Below are 19,627 nucleotides of genomic sequence, written 5' to 3'. Positions count from 1 at the left end.
ATTAGTAACATAATAGCAGAAGTTGTCCCAACTTTTTGGTCTCAGTTCGCCTTACACTCTTAAAATGATTGAGGACTGAGAGCTTTTGTCTAGGTTACCATATTAGAAATTAAAACTAAGAACTTTTAAGAACATTAAGTTAATAACAAAAATAAACTCATTGCATATTAACATGAATAATATGTTTATGAAAAATAACTTTTCCAAGAAAAATGTGAAGAGTGACATTACTTTAAAATTTTGCAGTTCTCTTTACTATCTAGCTCAATAGAAGATAGCTGGATTCTCATGCTCATTCTCAAAGAATTGCATTTAATTCTTTACAATATGTTTTGATAGAGGTATATGAAGAAAACCATACCTTACACAGAAAATGTAGTTAGAAAAAGGAGTGTTTTTAATTAACTGTTTTCACTTTATTGTGGGTAGTTTTCTTTGGTATTATACCAAACTTAAGTGGGAGTTTCTTAAAAGTTGCAATGTGGGAAACCATGTAATGAATTTTTTATACTCTTTTTACATTAAATTCAATTAGTCTTTCTTGCTCCTGAATAAATCTTTTACCCATGTTGTGACATCATCCATGGTTTGATTATTTGAAAAATACTGATGTTCTGAATTACACAAATATCCCAAATATTGACACATTCCATTAGACATTATTAAAAAATCACATTGGTTACTTCACTGATCTCATCAGAAAAGTCTTTTCAGGTTGGGAAGATGTCAAGCTCACAGAGAACAAACTTCTAATTCTCCTTTGAAAACTCACATTTTATCTTTGGCAGCAAACTGTTGTTTTCCCTGCAGTAACAGACTCACTTAATTCATTTCAAGAAAATGTCCACCAAATACCCAATTCAAAATAACTTGTCATTCTTTCTAGCAAAAAGGGCTTTCCATGAAAAGTGCTAATTCAACTCACAACTCATCACATGAGTGCTTTTTCCGAATAACTATTGTACTTCAGTTATGCAGAAATGCTTTTATGTGTGCTTTCCATTTTGTCACTAAGGACACTTTAAGTTAAACTCGCTTTTTTGATTTTTTGTAACAAGTTCATGGTGATGAAAAATATAGTAACTCCTAGTACAGTTTGTGGCCACTGCCATGATTCAGGCAAAGCTGTCTCCAATTTTACCCACCACTGCTATAAATGTCAACATTGGGAAAAAGGCAAATGATGTCTAATATGAAAACAGTTTTGACCTTACGGATACCTTGAAAGGGTCTTGGGGAACCTCCCCCTAAGTGGTCCACAGGCCACATTTTGAGAACCACTACTTTAAGTACAGAACATAAGAGACATTTTGTTCTCTAGCAGAGAATCTATTCCACTTGATTTGTGAGTTTATATGTCTTGTGTACCTGTAGATTTGTCACAGCCATTTATGTAGTATCTGTGGGTTGCATTCTTATTGTGGATGATTTTTATTTCTGAATCGTGAATATAAAAGAAAACTTTAGAAGAACTAATATAGCTAGTAATCTTGTAAGAAGTTTCTGTTCTACCTTCCTACAGATTCATAAAAGAACAGACTAATGAACTTGTTGAACTCATTATTGACCAAATAAGTATTAATACGTCTTTGTTACACAAACGTTACTGACCAGGGAAGCTTCAGTATTTACTTGTATAACAAATCACTGGTGTTAGCTTCTGCAAAAATCCTCCAGTTAATAATGTGTTAATTAGTATGCCTTAAATGTAATTCACCGGAAAAGGCAATGGCAACCCACTCCAGTACTCTTGCCTGGAAAATCCCATGGACGGAAGAGCCTGGTAGGCTGCAGTCCATGGGATCGCACAGAGTCGGACACGACTGAAGCAACTTAGCAGCAGCAGCAGCAGCAAATGTAATTCACAGTCAAAATCTCAAGCATCCTTTTCTGTATCATAATCTTCACTGGCTGATGGGTTTTATTGTGTCACGATTTTTATTTTCCTTACAGATTTAGGACCAATAAGCCTTAATTGGTTTGAAGAACTTTCTTCAGAAGCTCCACTCTGTAATTCTGAACCTTTAGAAGAATCAGAATATAAAATCAGCAGTAATGAAACAAACCCATTTAAAACACCACAAAGGAAACCTTATCATCAGTTGGCTTCAACTCCTGTAATATTCAAAGAGCAAAGTCTAACTCTGCCACTGTACCAATCTCCTTTAAAGGAATTACATAAATTCAGATTGGATTCAGGTAAGTAATGTGATGTAGTTGACTAGGAAAATATGACCCAGTACTTCAGACAAACCTGTGCTAAAAATCCCAACTCTGTTGTTAACTACATCAGGTTGGTCACATTGATCTCTGGCCACTTTTCTCACCCGAAAAGTGGAAATGATTAAAATACTACCTAGGTTTTGATTAAAGAAAATAATGTAGGTCCTTGATAAATGTTCCTTTTTGTCCTTCCTTTGATTAATATATCCTACCCACTGAGACTTGATAAATTATATCTTTCCTATATAGAAAAACCTAGGGCTTGTTTTGATGTTGAACTAAACTGTATTTTTGCAGGCTGTCACAGAGGACAGAGTTGTTTTTTTTTTTAACAATAGTTATAATGTCTTTTGATTTGGTAGCACTTTCTCTGGCCTGTATGCCAGGTGTTTACAACTTATCATATGCTGCTGCTGCTGCTACTAAGTCGCTTCAGTCGTGTCCGACTCCGTGTGACCCCAGAGATGGCAGCCCACCAGGCTCCCCCATCCCTGGGATTCTCCAGGCAAGAACACTGGAGTGGGTTGCCATTTCCTCCTCCAATGCATGAAAGTGAAAAGTGAGAGTGAAGTCGCTCAGTCGTGTCCGCCTCTTCGCGAACCCATGGACTGCAGCCTACCAGGCTCCTCTGTCCATGGGATTTGCCAGGCAAGAGTACTGGAGTGGGCTGCCATTGCCTTCTCCAACTTATCATATAAGAAGATTATATATTTATCACTTGCTTGATTGAAATAACATACTCTTTCTTTGGAGTATTACTCTCTAGCAAGAGGAGCTAACAGTATACAGATTATGTACAGTTTAAGGTTGAATGTGGTACATGTCAGAAGAAAAGTACAAAAAGTATAATGAGAATTAAGAAAGAAAGCATAAATAGTACTGAGGGCAGTTAAGGAAATAATTCAACTGAATTAAACCTTGAAGAATAAGTGAGATTCAGAAATTTGAAGATGGAGTAGAGTGGGCATGTTCTAGGCATAGAAAGAACATGAGGAAGAATATGTAGTTTGTGAAGTTAATATCAAGTAATTCAGACTGGAGTGTTACATGTTTGAAAAGGACTAGTAAACAACTTGAGGCTTAAAAAAAAAAGGCAGATCGGTGGCAGACATTGCATGCTGGGCTAAAGAAATTAAATTTATTTGATAAGTTGTTGAACAGAGAAAACAAATGTAAATTTAATCATGCTACTTCCTGCTTCAAACCTATGATTACCTCCTTTTGCCCTCATGATAAAATCCAGACTCTTTAATACGATCTACATGGTCCTTTATAATTTGTTCTCTCATTAATGCTTGCCTCATCTTGCCGTAATTTCCTTCTTAGACACGCTCAGTTTACCATTCAGTGATACTGAATTTTGTTTTTTTGGAACTACAGGGAGGCCTGGCGTGCTGCGATTCATGGGGTCGCAAATTGTCGGACACGACTGAGCAACTGAACTGAACTGATGCTCTGTGGCTCTTTACATATTGTTACCACTGCCTAGTACTTACTTTTTAAGCTTTTGCCTAGCTAATTGACACTCATCTTTCAGATCTTGACTCATCTCTCTAGGAAGTATACTTCCTAGCTTCTAGGAAGTATTCTCTGTTTCACTTATTTAGCTTCTAGTGAAGGAATCTTACTTAAGCAATTGTCCTATAAGTGCTATGAAAGAGGAAACTCATGGTATTAGGAAGCGTACACATGAAAGGGGGTATAGGTAACGGGCAAAGGTTTTCTTAACATGTTATTGCATACCTAATGGCATACATAGTAGGTGTTCAGTAAGTATTTGTAGAATAAATGAATATCTTGTTTAGAAAGCCTAAAGATTTGGCAGCTGTCTTTGGAGATGTGCTTTTCAAAATGTGATGCCTGGACCATTAGACTCTCCTGAAGTGCTGATTGAAAAAGACAATTCCAAGCACTTATCTGAATCTGTTAAATTAAAATCTCTGGAAATAGAGGTTATGATGGTACATTTTAAACTAATTGGCGACTCATAGACAAGACTGCAGGCAGGGAGATCAATTCAGTTCAGTTCAGTTCAGGCGCTCAGTCGTGTCCGATTCTTTGCGACCCCATGAATCGCAGCACGTCAGGCCTCCCTACCCATCACCAACTCCCGGAGTTCACTCAGACTTATGTCCATCGAGTCAGTGATGCCATCCAGCCATCTCATCCTCTGTCGTCCCCTTCTCCTCCTGCCCCCAATCCCTCCCAGCATCAGGGTCTTTTCCAGTGAGTCAACTCTTCACATAAGGTGGCCAAAGTACTGGAGTTTCAACTTTAGCATCAGTCCTTCCAATGAACACCCAGGACTGATATCAATTAGCAGACATATATATAATGTTCCAGGTGATGGGAGGCAAGTGCCCGAGTTAGAATAATGGTCGTGAAAGTGGATATGGAAGGTAGAAATAGGGGACCCTGCAGTAACCTCAATATAGAGAATTCATAAGAAAGAATCAAATCATAGGTCCAGGGCATGACTGAGAACATAGTGGTGACGTTCGTAGAAATTGTAAGCTCTGGGGGAAAAGCCGGTTTGAGAGGGAAGAGGTTTGAAAAAAAGTTAGGTTTGGACTGCAATTTTAGATAGTACTGGGATGTGAAGGTGTTGATGTCCTAAGAACTTTTGGAGGATATAAGTCTGAAGCTAAAGAAAGAATACAGGTAGGAAAGCTGTAGGAATCAACTCTGTTTGAAAAGTGAAAAAGTCATCACATCTGGTGAGAAAACTGATCATGATGAGGGCTAGGATAGAGCCTCAGGGAATGTGAAACAAATGAAATGTGGAAATCATCCATTTGAGAAAGGGAATCATCCATTCAGCAAACATCCTGTGCTTACTTTGTGCCTAGTAGCTTGCTTGGCATTAAGGATACAAACTGAATAAGATGGCCTTTGACCTCTGGACCTCAGTCCTGTATAGGAGAAAATATACAAATATGCTGGTTGGTGTATGTTATAATAGGAGCATGTACAAAGCGCTGTGTTGTAGGCATAGCAAAGGAAACAGCCATCTGTCTTAGTGTGGTCAGGAAAACCTCTGTAAAATGGCGTATAATGAATCAACTGAACCTTGAAAGACATACCTAGAATTGGTGGTTTATTTTCTAATTGTAATCTGCTGGGATTGGTCTTTCTATAACCAGGGAAGGATAGGAATGAATTAATAAGGCTGCTGTGGACTCACAACAGAAGCATTAACTTTTTTAAGCTTATAGTACATTAATAATTCTGTTGACTAGTCTCAAGACCTTTTGCTTTTAAGTTTACTTTAAATTCAGTATTGATATGTAAGACTTAAGCTATTTTTCACCTACTTAGTTCACTTCTAATATCTAAAATATTTTTAAAAAATTATCCATTAAATTCCATGAGGAAGTTTGCTATTTCTTCTTCTCATAAGTCTTTCCTTTTGCATAAAATCACATGAGTTTATTTTAACCATCATTTTGCTTATTTATGAGATTCTCAGGTTATTTGGAAAATATTAGGATGTGAACTTTGTTTTGCCTGGTTCTTTTTTCTTTTTTTTTTTTGCTTTTTATTTCTTACAGTTTCTATTCTTTTGTGTTTTCTTTTTATTGCTGAGCCAGTATTGATACCTTTTGTTAAATAAAATCCTGTGTTTACATTAGGGTTCATTTTTTTGTATAGTTCTTTGAACTTCTGCAAATGTGTAATGTCATGTACTCACCATTACAGTATATACAGAATAGTTTCACTGCCCTGAAAATCCCCTATGTTCTACCTATTCACCCTTCCTTGCCCCTAGACCCCTGGAAACCACCGATCTTGAACCATATTCAAAGTGTTCTATGCATTTATATACATAAATGTTGAATGGAGTCAGACATCCTTTGAGACATCACTTTTTGGAAAGGAATTCACTTCAAACTGAATTCCGCATATATTCTCCTTCCAGTATAGATGAGACTTGTTTTTAAATACTTCTACAGAATAAAAATTCACAATCCAGAACATATACATCCTCACTGCATTATTGTATGTTTCAGGAAAGGATATTGCCAACAGTAAACATAAAAGTTGTTGCAGGGTGAAGGCTAAAATCAATCAAGCAAATGATGTTATCAGCCCACCTCCAAATTCCTCTCTTAGTGAAAGGTATGATGAAGCGATTGTATTAAACATTTTCGTATATGTGATATTTTTTTATAGAGATGAATCTAATCATCATTGTAATATTTTGCCTTAGAGCCTGGTAGAGGATCTTCTATTTTAAAATAATTTCCTTTTAGATTGAATCCTTGAGTACAATAATTTTTACATTAGAAACATTTACTCTGTTTTTCTTATAACATTTAATTCACTGTTTTTCTGTGTATCTGTGGAATTTTTATGTAACAAAAATAAATGATGAAAAGCAATGTCTTTGAAATATCCAGTTTAAAATAATTTGTATACTCTGAATCTGTGCAGAGAGTTTGATGCTGTCATAGATTCACTTTATATAATTTTTAAATTCAAAATATACGATTCCTAGCACCTAAAATTTGTGATTACTTTATACATTACTTTCAATAGGGATTTTAAACATAACTTAGTAGTTACTTAATTCTTCATGAGATAGTTCCTTTTTAAAAAAGTAATCTATGAATATTACAAACTAGTATAATTCTAATTGATATGACTGGGATTCCTTTTTTAAAATAAGATTAGTATTTTTTTCTTTTTGCTATTTTCATTCTCTTTGAATAATTGAGGGATTTGTTTTGTTTCCTTTTAGTCCTGTTGTTCTGCGATGTACACATGTAACACCACAAAGAGAAAAGTCAGGTATGATTAAAAACAGGGCCTTTTATTTTTCATATACTCTTAATTCTAATAAATATAAAACTTAGTAATTTTGTCTCTTGTTTTATCCCCAGTGGTATGTGGAAGTTTATTTCATACACCAAAGCTCATAAAGGTAAATAGTTTTATTTTTACTGTGTAGTACTATGTAGTAATTGAGAATTTGACAATGCTGTCATAATTTTGCTCTGAGTCTTACCATTATGTACCTGCTGACTCACATAGGCATTCGATAAGTGATACATGAAAAAAAATAAGTGAAAAGAAAAATTCTCAAGCATCTGTTCACTTCTGTGAAATAAATGATTTTTCTTATTTCCAGGGTCAGACACCGAAACGTATTTCTGAAAGTTTAGGAGCTGAGGTGGATCCTGATATGTCTTGGTCAAGTTCTTTGGCCACACCACCAACACTTAGTTCTACTGTGCTCATAGGTAATACCTGTGAATGTATATTATATAAGACAGTGTTGATAAATTATCACCTGTAATGCTTCTGTTAAAACATTTTATGAAAAGATAATAAGTAACCAGATTAGAGAATCTGTCTTCATTAGGTATGTTACTATTTCAGAATAATTTTGTTCTATGTAGTGTTGATTGAGATAAATCTCAAGTGAATCAAATAGTATTTTGCCATATTTAGTCACTCGGTTGTGTCCAACTCTTTGAAACACCATGGACTGTAGTCCACCAGGCTCCTCTGTCCATGGGGATTCTCCAGGCAAGAATACTGGAGTGGTTTGCCATGTTCCCAACCCAGGAATCGAACCCAGGTCTCCTGCCTTGTAGGCAGATTCTTTGCCATCCAAGCCACCAGGGAAGCAAATAGTATTTTAGAGGCATCAAATTTATTTATATACAAACTGGGATTTTTTTTACTTTAGCAAAACTACATTACATTTTGATTCCTCTTTAGTTGGGCATTTGTCTTCTTTAATTGCTTATATGAAATAATATAGGTTAAAGCATGTTGAAAAGTAAGAAGTATTTAACATGATATACCTTTCAACTGTATTATCTAAATAAATACTAAAATCTATAAGCTTTGGCTTTTAAATCATGATTTCACAACTTAATCTGATTCTCTAAGCCTTTGTGGACAGTATTATCTTCAAGTTAGAATCATTGAACTATAGTTTCTTACCAGCTTATCAGTGGTACTAAGGAAATGTGAATATAACTTATCCACTGTGTTGATTGACCTCTCTAATTACTATACTTGGATTAATTCATTTTGCTTTAAATGTGTTATTTAACCCAACAGTGCATGTTTCTTTTGAGGTCTAACTGAAAAATACAGAAGTTTTACATTAATTTTAGTGTATGATGTATAATACAGTATAGGTAAATTGAACTCTTTTTTTTTTTTACAGTCCAAGATGAGGAAGCATCTGCAGCTGTGTTTCCTAGGGATACTACTGCTGTAAGTAAATATGACAAAGTGATTAAACTGTTGTGGTTGCTTTGAATGCCTTGAGAAATTATTTATCTTGAATTTTTCATTCTTTAATTTATGATTTTATAAGCTTTTAGGAAAGTCTCTAAACCTGTTTCTATATGTGATTTTCTTTGACTTCCTATGAAAATCTACTGTCTCTCTATTTAAGAATAAGTTGAATATACTGTGTGCATAGTGACAATTTCTATACTAGTGATTTTAAAATATAACTTTTGCAGATTTTGAAAACATATTTTTCTAACCATGATGAAAGTCTGAAAAATAATAAGTTTATCCCTTCTGGGCCAGACAGTGACAACAAAAATCAAACAAAAGCTGAAAGTCATGGTAAGCCCTTCTGTTTAATTGAATGACTGTTCTTAACTGACATCATTGAAATAATTGCTCATCTTTTCTTAAAGAGAAAAAACGTTACTTCTCCTTTCTTTATTACTGAAGGTATTGAGAACAGAAACTAACTTCATTTAGATTAAAATGTTTAAACATCATGCTAGGACAATACTATTCAAAGATGCTATTGTGACCCCAAAACAAAATCCATAACTCAAAACTTAGAGATGTACAATAAGACTTAGAATTTTTCTAACAAAATGTTAAGACCTTATCTCTAATTAGGAAGTAAGCATGGTTGCAGATACACCAAAAGTTACTCAATCAGGTTATTGGAATGTTCCATATTCTTTAGTTCAGTTCAGTCGCTCAGTTGTGTCTAACTCTTCGTGACGCCGTGGACTGCAGCATGACAGGGTTCCCTGTCCATCACCAACTCCCAGAGCTTACTCAAACTCATGTCCATCAAGTTGGTGATGCCATCCAGCCATCTCATCCTCTGTCCCCTTCTCCTCCTGCCTTCAATCTTTCCCAGCATCAATGTCTTTTCCAATGAGTCAGTTCTTCACATCAGGTGGCCAAAGTATTGAAGCTTCAGCTTCAGCATCAGTCCTTCCAATGAATATTCAGGACTGATTTTCTTTACGATTGACCAGTTTGATCTCCTTCCAGTCCAAGGGACTCTCAAGAGTCTTCTCCAACACCACAGTTCAAAAGCATCAATTCTTCTGCACTCAGCTTTCTTTATAGTCCAACTCTCACATCCATACATGACTATTGGAAAAATGATAGCTTTGACTAAACGGACTTTTGTCAGCCAAGTAATGTCTCTGCTTTTTAATATGCTATCTAGGTTTGTCATAGCTTTTCTTCCAAGGAGCAAGCATCTTTTAATTTCATGGCTACAGTCACCATCTGCGGTGATTTTGGAGCCCAAGAAAATAAAGTCTATCACTGTTTCCCCATCTATTTGCCATGAAGTGATGGGCCCAGATGCCATCCATGTTCTTAGTTTTTTGAATGTTGAGTTTTAAGCCAACTTTTTCACTCTCCCCATTCACTTTCATCAAGAGGCTCTTTAGTTCTTATCTTTCTGCCATAAGGATGGAGTCATCTGCGTATCTGAGGTTATTTATATTTTTCTCAGCAGTCTTGATTCCAGCTTGTGCTTCATTCAGTCTGGCATTTTGCATGATGTACTCTGCATATAAGTTAAATAAGTAGAGTGGCAGTATACAGCCTTGATGTACTCCTTTCCCAATTTGGAACCAATCCGTCATTCCATGTCCAGTTACTAACTGTTGCTTCTTGACCTGCATAGAGATTTCTCAGAGGCAAATAAGGTGGTCTGGTATTCCCGTCTTTTTCAGAATTTTCCATAGTTTCTTGTGATCCACATAGTCAAAGACTTTGGCATAGTCAATAAAGCAGAAGTAGATATTTTTCTGGAACTCTCTTTTTCGATGATCCAGTGGATGTTGGCAATTTGTTCTCTGGTTCCTCTGCCTTTTCTAAATCCATCTTGAACATCTGGAAGTTCTCAGTTCATGAACTATTGAATCCTGGCTTGGAGAATTTTGAGCATTATTTTGCTAGCGTGTGAGATGAGTGCAATTCTGCAGTAGTTTGAACATTCTTTGGCATTGCCTTTCTTTGGGATTGGAATGAAAACTGGTCCATTCCAGTCCTGTGGCCAGTGCTGAGTTATCCATATTTGCTTGCATATTGAGTGCAGCAATTAAACAGCATGATCTTTCAGGATTTGAAATAGCTCAGCTATAATTCCATTACCTCCAGTAGCCATGTTCATAGTGATGCTTCGTTAGAACCACTTGACTTCTCACTTCAAGATGTGTGGCTCTAGGTGAATGATCATACCATGGTGGTTATCTGGGTCATTAAGATCTTTTTTGTATAGTTCTTCTGAGTATTGTTGCCACCTCTTCTTATTATCTTCTGTATCTCTAATTTTCTTGAAGAGATCTCTAGTCTTTCCCATTCTATTGTTTTCCTCTATTTTGTTGCATTGATCACTGAGGAAGGCCTTCTTATCTCTTCTTGCTGTTCTTTGGAACTCTGCATTCAAATCGGTTTATCTTTCCTTCTCTCATTTGCCTTTAGCTTCTCTTCTTTTCTCAGATTTGTAAGGCCTCCTCAGACAACCATTTTGCTTTCTTGCTTTTCTTTTTCTTGGGGATGGTCTTGATCACTGCATGTTCTTAGTATGTGTGTATAACTGTATAAATGTGTAGGATTGGGTATCTTGTATGTGTGTGTTTGTATAAAATCAGATTTTACTGTTGGTTGTAGGTCCACAAAATTAATTTGGAACTTACAATCTGATAAATTTTAATATTAAATTGTGTTTATATAGTAAAATTGAGTAAACTTTATTGTATAGACCTGGTAAAGAAAGGTTATTAGAGATTGAGTGTGAATAAAAGGCTATGAGTACACTGGAATCAGTCTTGACCAGAAGAACAGGGCAAGGTTGGTGTCTCCCTACCCAAAACATAGCTAGCATTCAGGATAGCTCTTCAAATGCTAAATTATGCATTATTTAGTTTATACTATTTCTATGAAAAAGGTTTGAGGGTAATATAAATTATATGGTTGTGTTATAAAATGTTGTTAGTAATACTTATATTTTAAATTTTAACAGGATTGGAGAAAATGTTAGAGGATTCATTTGGTAAAGTAAATAGCTGCAAAGACCGTTTTGAAAAGTCAATGCCAAATGTCCTAGAACATGAAGTACATGAAACAGTTGCAGGTATCTCTGAAGAAGATAGTTTGCCAGTATGTGTTTCTAAATATAAAACAAAAAAGCTACAAAAAAGAAAAACTGGCAAGAGTAGGAAAAATATTTTCCATGAAACAAAAACAGATGAATGTGAAGAAGCTAAAAAGGAAATGACAGAAAGTAAACATTCATTTGTATCTGAAACAGAACCAAATGACAGTGATCCATTAGATTCAAATGTAATAAAGCAAAAGCCCGTTGGGAATGGAACTGACATAATCTCCAGGGAAGTTTTACCATCTTCAGTCTCTGAATGGTCTCAGCTCACACTCTCGGGTCTAAATGGAACCCAGGTGCAGAAAACGTCTCTACTGCATATTTCCTCTTGTGACCAAACTAATTCAGAAGAAGACCTCATAGGGACAGAGAAAGAGTGTACCAACTTCATTACTTTAGAAAATTCTTTGCCACATATTTCAAGCATATCAAAAACAGTGAAGATATTAAATAAGGAAACAGTGGTAAACAAGACAGATGAAGGGCAGTGTCTTGAATCTCATGAAGATCCCACTACTGTGGGAAAGCAAATACTAACTGACTCTTCTCCACTTCAGGACACCAAAAAATCTATCTTCAGGATAAGAGAATCTCCTGAAAAGATATTTAGAGAAGATTTCTCAAATAATGTGACTGATTCAAACTTGAAAGAAGAACCAGAAGACTCTAAAAGTGAATCAGAAATACAAACTATTTACTCACAGAAAGAGGATTCTGTATGTTCAAGTTCAGGGGATAATGAGAGCTGGCCAGCCACTACCAAATACACTTCAGAAGCTTTGAAGAACACAGGTTTAATATCCACTTTGAAAAAGAAAACAAAAAAGTTTATTTATGTTATAAATGATAAAACAGCTTATCAAGGACTGAAAATACAGAAAGACCAAGAATCAGAACTAACTAACTCTTCAGCCCAATTTGAAGCAAAGCCTTTGGAGGCACCACATACATTTACAAATGTTGATTCAGGTACCTCTTTGTGTGTATGTAAATAGTGTATATAGTTTTATGGATGGTGATAAATTTTTAATTTGAACATGTGTATCTTTAACCTTTTTTAAAAACATACTGCTTACTTTCATTCTATAATTTTTTTGGTCTTTCTTCTGTCATTTAAAAAAAAATCTATATATTCCATATCAGACGTTGTTTAGGCCTTTAATTACCAGTGTTCAGAATCATTCCATTCGAACTTGTTGGATCAATTTGCATGGTGTGTGTGTATATATATATATATACATATATATATACACATATATATATGTATATATATAAAATCATAACTCTTGAGACAGAGCATGTGATTGATAAACACCAAGAGCTTGGCTACTTAATTCCTGCTCTAATTTTCAGTATTTGTTATATGCAAGTTGGACAGTTCTATAAATATGTTGTGCTATTTAATATGTATTTTCTCTAAAGCAGGTAAAAAACAGGAAAAAAAGCTAATTGTTAGCTAAGTTTAATGTAAGGCAGTCATAAAATAGTGACATTTTTGTTGTTACACAGTTTTCTTAAATATTTAGAGGTTGCTTAGAGTTATTACTATATCTTAGTGTCAGCAGTGTGCATAGTAAAAGCCATTTTTTATTTGAGCAAAAGTTTATTTATCAGTAGCTATTATGTGTGTTCAGTCTCTGGGTCGAGAAGATCCCCTGGAGAAAGAAAATTCCATGGACAGGGGAGCCTGGTGGCTATAGTCCATTTAGTTGCAAAGAATCAGACATGACTTAACACATACAAACTGTATGTTAAAAGGTGATTTTATCTCCCTCTGAGAATATTTGAGTGGGTGATAATATTGTAATGAACAATGGGCTTTGTGGAACTGGAGTACAGAATTGTTTGAGATTTAGGTTAATTTCCAGAGGAAAATGTATAAATCAGAGATAAAACCAACAAAACTGTGGTTAGTGAATAAATAAAATGAGACTAATAATTTTGACTTGTTAATAGATTCAGAAGGTCAATAAAATTAACTAAATATTTGCATATATAATTGAGATTAAGTAATATTTCAGGCCCTTCATGTGTAGAACCTGTTTTTAAAGTTCATTTTTTGTTTTTCTTCAATGTGAAAGACTGAACCAAAGGAAATGGTTACTTTTTTAGTTCCTTTTCGTTACCTTGATTTTCTAACTCCAATTACATCAATATTAGCAAAGAATTCTTTTCCAAGTTTATTTTCTAACAAAAATACTTTGAATTTTACTTATGGCAACTAGCTACATACTAATTTTAATTGACATGATAAATATTGTTTAAAAATACTAGGTCCTCTGTATCTTTAGTTGCGAAATGTAACTTCAAAATAGAGAATATTTAGAATTCTCTCCTTTAAACTTGACATTCACTTCTTGATTTTCACGTAATTCTTGTTTTAAACACTATCTTTTTAGACACTATCTTTAAAATATTTAGTGAATGTGATTGATGATACTTGAATTTTATCTTGTCACTTTGTGTCTTCATGCTTAGGTTCATTGCCTTCTTCTATCCAAAAAAAATGTTCACAGAATGATTCTGAAGAACCAACTTTGTCTTTAACCAGCTCTTTTGGGACAGTTCTGAGAAAATGTTTTAATAATGAAAGCAGTTCTTCTACTAATAAAACAATATCTCAGGATCTTTATTGTAAAGAAACAAACATTAATAAGGAAAAATGGCAGTCATTTATAACCACAGAAACTGATTATGTATCATGCTTGCAGGACAAGCATTGTGAAGATAATCCAAAAAGCCAAGGTGTTTCAGATATAAAGGAAAAAGTCTTGCCTGTAGTATGTCGCCCTGAATTGCCACATTCAGAGGAATGTAGTGATACTGTCTTCCAATTCCAGGAAAGTTTTTTACATGACCATGATAATACCACCATTTTAACTCCTAGCTCCAAGGATCTTCTGTCAAATCCAGTTGTTATTCCTAGAGGAAAACAATCATATAAAATGTCAGAGAAAATAAAATCTAAGAATTGTGAAGCAGGTTTTGAATTAACTAAATATATTTCCATGGAAGACAATCAAGAAACATGTGTTTTAAATGAAAATTCTAAGAAAGCTGAGATGTTGTCACCTGAAAAATATATAACAGGAGCATTACCTTCTGTGAAAGTACAATGCCACCAAAATATGAATCTCACAGTCATCCATAAAGACCAGGAAGAAACTACTTTAATTTCAAAAAGAACTGTCAACCCAAACTCTGAAGAACTCTCCCCAGACAGTGAAAATAATTATATCTTTCAAACAACTAGTGAAAGGAATATTCCTATTTTAGGAAACATTAAGGAAGTTCATGAGGCAGACCTCAGTTGTTTAAGAGAACCTGTTCTCAAAAACTCTGTTAGAGTAACAAGTACAGATATGGATGGTGGACAAGCAGCCAAAGTGTCCATTACAAAAGATTCTGTCTCATCAAATACAGTCCATGGTCTTATAGAGAAGAATAGAAATAGCGTAAAGCAACAATCAAAGATGACTCTAGGTCAAGATTCAAAGCCAGATGTGTCCCTAGATACAGATACAAAATCAAACAGAAATAACTTTTGCAAGGACAAATGGGCAGGACTCTCAGATTTGACTTCAAGTCACAGTTTTGGAAATGGCTTCAGAACAGCTTCTAATAAAGAGATAAAACTCTCTGAACACAACATTAAGAAAAGCAAAATGCTCTTCAAGGATATTGAAGAACATTATCCTGCTAGCTTACCTTGGGTTGAAATTGTAAAATCATTAGAAAATCAAAGGAAAGGAGGCCAACCTCGTGATCGTGATTCACAGTCAGTTGATACAGTGTGTGGGTATGTGCAGAGTGGTGCAGTTGTTTCTGATGGTGAAAACAGTCACACAACTCCTCCAGTTTTATCTTTAAAGCAAGACTTCAATTCAAACCATAATTTAACACCCAGCCAGAAGGCAGAAATTACAGAACTTTCTACAATATTGGAAGAATCAGGAAGTCAGTTTGAATTTACACAGTTCAGAAAACCAAGCCACATTTTACAGAGTAATCCATTTGAAATGCCTGAAACCCAGATGACTGTCTTGAATACCACTTCTGAGGAGCAGAAAGATGTTGATCTTCATCTCACAGCCAGTGCCCCATCTCTCAGTCACATAGATAGCAGCAAGAAATGTGAAGGTTTAGCTGGACGTGAGCAAAAGATGATCTGCTTGTCAACAACCAACTGTAACAAAAGTGTTTCTGGTTCTTTAACAGATAAAGGTGAAGAAGAGTTTAGGGGCTTTTATTCAGCCCGTGGCACAAAACTGAATGTTTCTACTGAAGCATTGCAGAAAGCCATGAAACTGTTCAGTGACATCGAGAAAGTTAGTGAGAAAACTCCTGCAGAAGTAGATCCAGGAAGTTTCTCTTCAAATCAGTGTAACAATTCTGATGTTTCTATGTTTAAGGTAGAAAATTATAGCAATGATAAAAATTTAAGTGAGGAAAATAATAAATGCCAGCTGATACTACAAAGTAACTTTGAAATGACCACCAGCATTTTTGTCAAAGAAAATACTGAAGACTTCAAGAGAAATACTGAAAACAAAGATAACAAATGTGTTGGTTTTGTTTGTAATTTAGGAGAATCTGATGGCTGTGCTTCAAGTAAAAATGATACAGTTTATGTTCATAAAGACGAAAGTGGCTTACCATATACTGATCAATACAACATACATCTGAAATTATCTCATCACTTTATGAAAGAGGAAAACATTCCAATTAAAGAAAGTTTGTCAGATTTAACTTGTTTGGAAGTTATGAAAGCTGAAGAAACATTTAATAAGTCAAATAAAAAGGAGCCAATTGCTAATAAGATGAGGCAAAATATAAAAGATTTTGGTGTTTTTGATTTGTCCTTTTGGACTGCAAATGGGAAAAACATAAGGGTCTCTAAGGAGTCTTTAAATAAAGTTGTAAATTTCTTTGATGAAAAATGTACAGAAAAAGAATTGAATAATTTTTCAGATTCCTCAAATTCTGAATTACTTTCTGGCATAAATATCAACAAAATAGACATTTCAAGTCATGAGGAAACCAGTATGTTCAAAAACAAAATGTTGCAAGAAAGCAGCCCAGCTGGTATTGAAAATCAAATACTGACACTGCAGCAAAGAGAAAAATGTGAATTCAAAAAGATCAAAGAACCAACCACGTTGGGTTTCCATACAGCTAGTGGGAAAAAAGCAAAAATTGCCAAAGAGTCTTTGGACAAAGTGAAAAATCTTTTTGATGAAACAAAGCAAGACAATAGTGAAGTGACTGATTTTATCCATCAAGGGGCAAAAATGCTAATGGACAGAGAGGTTTGTAAGGAAGGGCTTGACTTAGCATGTGAGATAGTTAAAGGAACTGCCCCAAAGCATGAAGAGATGCAGAATTCTCTAGAGGAGAAAAAGCTTGTTTCTGAGGAGACTGCCATGCCACCCAGGTTCTTAAGTGATCATTTACAAGGACAAACTGAAAATCTCCACACATCACACAGTGTCTCTCTGAAAGTTAAAGTACATGAAAATATGGAAGAAGAAACAGCAAAAAGTCCTATAACGTGTTACACAAACCATTCCACTTGTTCAGCCATTGAAAACTCAGCTTTAGCGTTTTACACAGGACATGGTAGAAAAATTTCTGTGAGTCAGGCTTCACTACTTGAAGCCAAGAAATGGCTTAGAGAAGGAGAATTGAATGATCAACCAGAAAAAATAAATTCCTCCAAAATTATATGTTTAAAGGAATATACTAGGGATTACGTAGGAAATCCTTCATGTGGAAACAGTTCAAACAGTATAACTGAAAATGACAAAAGCCTCTCTGAAAAGCAAGATTCAACTTCCTTAAACAACAGCATGCCTAACAGCTATTCATATCATTCTGATTTTTGTCATTCCAGTGAGGGATTTAATAAATCAGAGAATCTCTCAAAAAATAAAATTGATAATTCTGGTATTGAGCCAGTAGTAAAGAATGTCAAAGGTAGGAAAAACACTAGTTTTTCTAAAGTAATACCCACCATAAGAGAAGCAAACATAAACCCACAAGCTGTAGACAAAGATAGTTGTGTTCTGAAACTTGTGACTAAGTTTTCACCATGCAAAAATAAAAAGACAGCTGCTGAAGTGGCCTTATCTAATTCAAATAATTTTGAGACCGAACCACCTGCATACAGTACAGCAAGTGATCAAATAGCCTTTGTTTCACGTGAAACAACAGTCAGAGAGAGGTTTACAGACAACTGCAGGAACATATATACTAAGCAAAACACGGAGCCGAAATCAGGCACTGACCAAACGAAAACTGTGACAGATTCTCATAAGGCATTGGGTAACTCAGAGGATGTTATTTTCCCTAACTCTCCAGATAATGAAGAACATAATATGCATTCACATGATGTTTCTCCTGACATTCAAAGTGAACCGATTTTACATGACCAAAGTATTTCTGGATTGGAGAAAGTTTCTGAGATACCACTTCGTCATGTTGATTTGAAAACTTCTGATAGATGTAAATTTAACATGGGAAAGCATCCCAGGTCTGTCTCTTCTATGAATGCTTGTGGGATTTTTAACACAGCAAGTGGAAAATCTGTCCAAGTGTCAGATTCTGCATTACAAAAAGCGAGACAGGTATTTTCTAAGTCAGAAGACAGTGCCAAGCAGTTCTTTTCCAGAGTATCATTTAAAAGTAATGAAGAGCATTCAGACATATTCACAAGAAAAGAAAATACTATGACACATAACCCCCCAAATTTACTATCATCTGCTTTCTCTGGATTTAGTACAGCAAGTGGAAAACACGTTCCAGTTTCTGAGAGTGCCTTATGCAAAGTTAAGGGAATGTTTGAAGAATTCGATTTAATCGGAACTGAATATAGTCTCCAGCATTCACCTACTTCTAGGCAAGATGTATCAAAGATACTTCCTGTCTCTTGTACTGATAAAAGAACCCCAGAACACTCTGTAAGCTCCAAAATGGAAAAAGCCTACAATAAAGAATTTAAATTATCAAACAACTATAACATTGAAAGTGGTTCATCAGAAAATAATCACTCTATTAAAGTTTCTTCGTATCTCTCTGAATTTAAGCAAGACCAACAACAGTCAGTATTAGGAACCAGAGTGTCACACACTGACAACATTCATCTTTTGGGGGAAAAGCAAACTTTGCCTAAATATATAAAAAAGGAAATTGGGAAAACGGAAACTTTTCCTGATCTTGTGAAAACAAATACAGAAATTTGTTCTACTGACTCTAAAGACCCAGAGAACTATTTTGAAACAGAAGCAGTAGAGATTGCTAAAGCTTTTATGGAAGATGGTGAGCTGACAGATTCTGAATTTCCAAGTCATGCGAAACACTCTCCTTTTACATGCCAAAAAAATGAGGAAACGGTTTTGTCAAATTCAAGAATAGAAAAAAGAAGAGGAGATGCACTTGTCACAGTCGGTAAGTGTCTGTTTTTGCCTTTTGGTCTCCCAGTTGCTTTTTAAATTGTTAAGTCCTTAATAATTCTGGTATGATGCTGCTGCTGCTGCTGCTGTCGCTTCAGTCATGTCCGATTCTGTGCGACCCCATAGATGGCAGCCCACCAAGCTCCCCCATCCCTGGGAGTCCCAGGCAAGAATACTGGAGTGGGTTGCCATTTCCTTCTCCAGTGCATGAAAGCGAAAAGTGAAAGTGAAGTCGCTCAGTCACCTCTGACTTTTTGCGACCCCATGGACCACAGCCTACCAGGCTCCTCTGTCCATGGGGTTTTCCAGGCAAGAGTACTGGAGTGGGTTGCCATTGCCTTTTCCCTCTGGTATGCTAGCTTGTAACAATTAGGAAATTATACACTAAGTACATTTTTCAGACTTGTGTGTGTAGTTTGGTTTCATTCTTGATATTGCTGAGTCTGTGTACCAGGAAGTCATTGGTTAAGTCATGTTTATATACATACACATAGAGATGGGGAGAGAGAACAAAGTTTCAGACTCTGGCTATTAAGAACTTTAAAAGCTGGTT

At 35.3% G+C, this 19,627-nt stretch overlaps 1 protein-coding gene and 1 long non-coding RNA gene across 2 annotated transcripts in view; one reads left to right on the top strand and one right to left on the bottom strand.

Moving 5' to 3' along the window:
* The window catches only part of BRCA2 (BRCA2 DNA repair associated), a 52,548-nt gene that overhangs the window by 1,204 nt on the left and 31,717 nt on the right, over positions 1 to 19,627 (top strand). The window contains exons 3-11 of the mRNA XM_002691807.6: positions 1,954 to 2,199; positions 6,234 to 6,342; positions 6,965 to 7,014; positions 7,107 to 7,147; positions 7,355 to 7,466; positions 8,408 to 8,457; positions 8,712 to 8,820; positions 11,486 to 12,592; positions 14,102 to 19,069. Of these exons, the coding sequence (XP_002691853.1) occupies positions 1,954 to 2,199; positions 6,234 to 6,342; positions 6,965 to 7,014; positions 7,107 to 7,147; positions 7,355 to 7,466; positions 8,408 to 8,457; positions 8,712 to 8,820; positions 11,486 to 12,592; positions 14,102 to 19,069 (6,792 nt within the window). The remainder of the gene's footprint in view (positions 1 to 1,953; positions 2,200 to 6,233; positions 6,343 to 6,964; positions 7,015 to 7,106; positions 7,148 to 7,354; positions 7,467 to 8,407; positions 8,458 to 8,711; positions 8,821 to 11,485; positions 12,593 to 14,101; positions 19,070 to 19,627) is intronic.
* Positions 14,232 to 19,627, bottom strand: part of LOC132346706 (uncharacterized) — a 30,797-nt gene continuing 25,401 nt past the window's right edge. The window contains exon 2 of the long non-coding RNA XR_009496622.1: positions 14,232 to 14,545. This is a non-coding gene — a long non-coding RNA (uncharacterized lncRNA). The remainder of the gene's footprint in view (positions 14,546 to 19,627) is intronic.

The sequence above is a fragment of the Bos taurus genome, chromosome 12 (assembly GCF_002263795.3).
Source record: "Bos taurus isolate L1 Dominette 01449 registration number 42190680 breed Hereford chromosome 12, ARS-UCD2.0, whole genome shotgun sequence".
In the NCBI taxonomy this organism is placed as follows: domain Eukaryota; kingdom Metazoa; phylum Chordata; class Mammalia; order Artiodactyla; family Bovidae; genus Bos; species Bos taurus.
The sequence above is the reverse complement of the archived record's forward strand: the minus strand, read 5'-3'. Positions and strand labels throughout refer to the sequence as shown.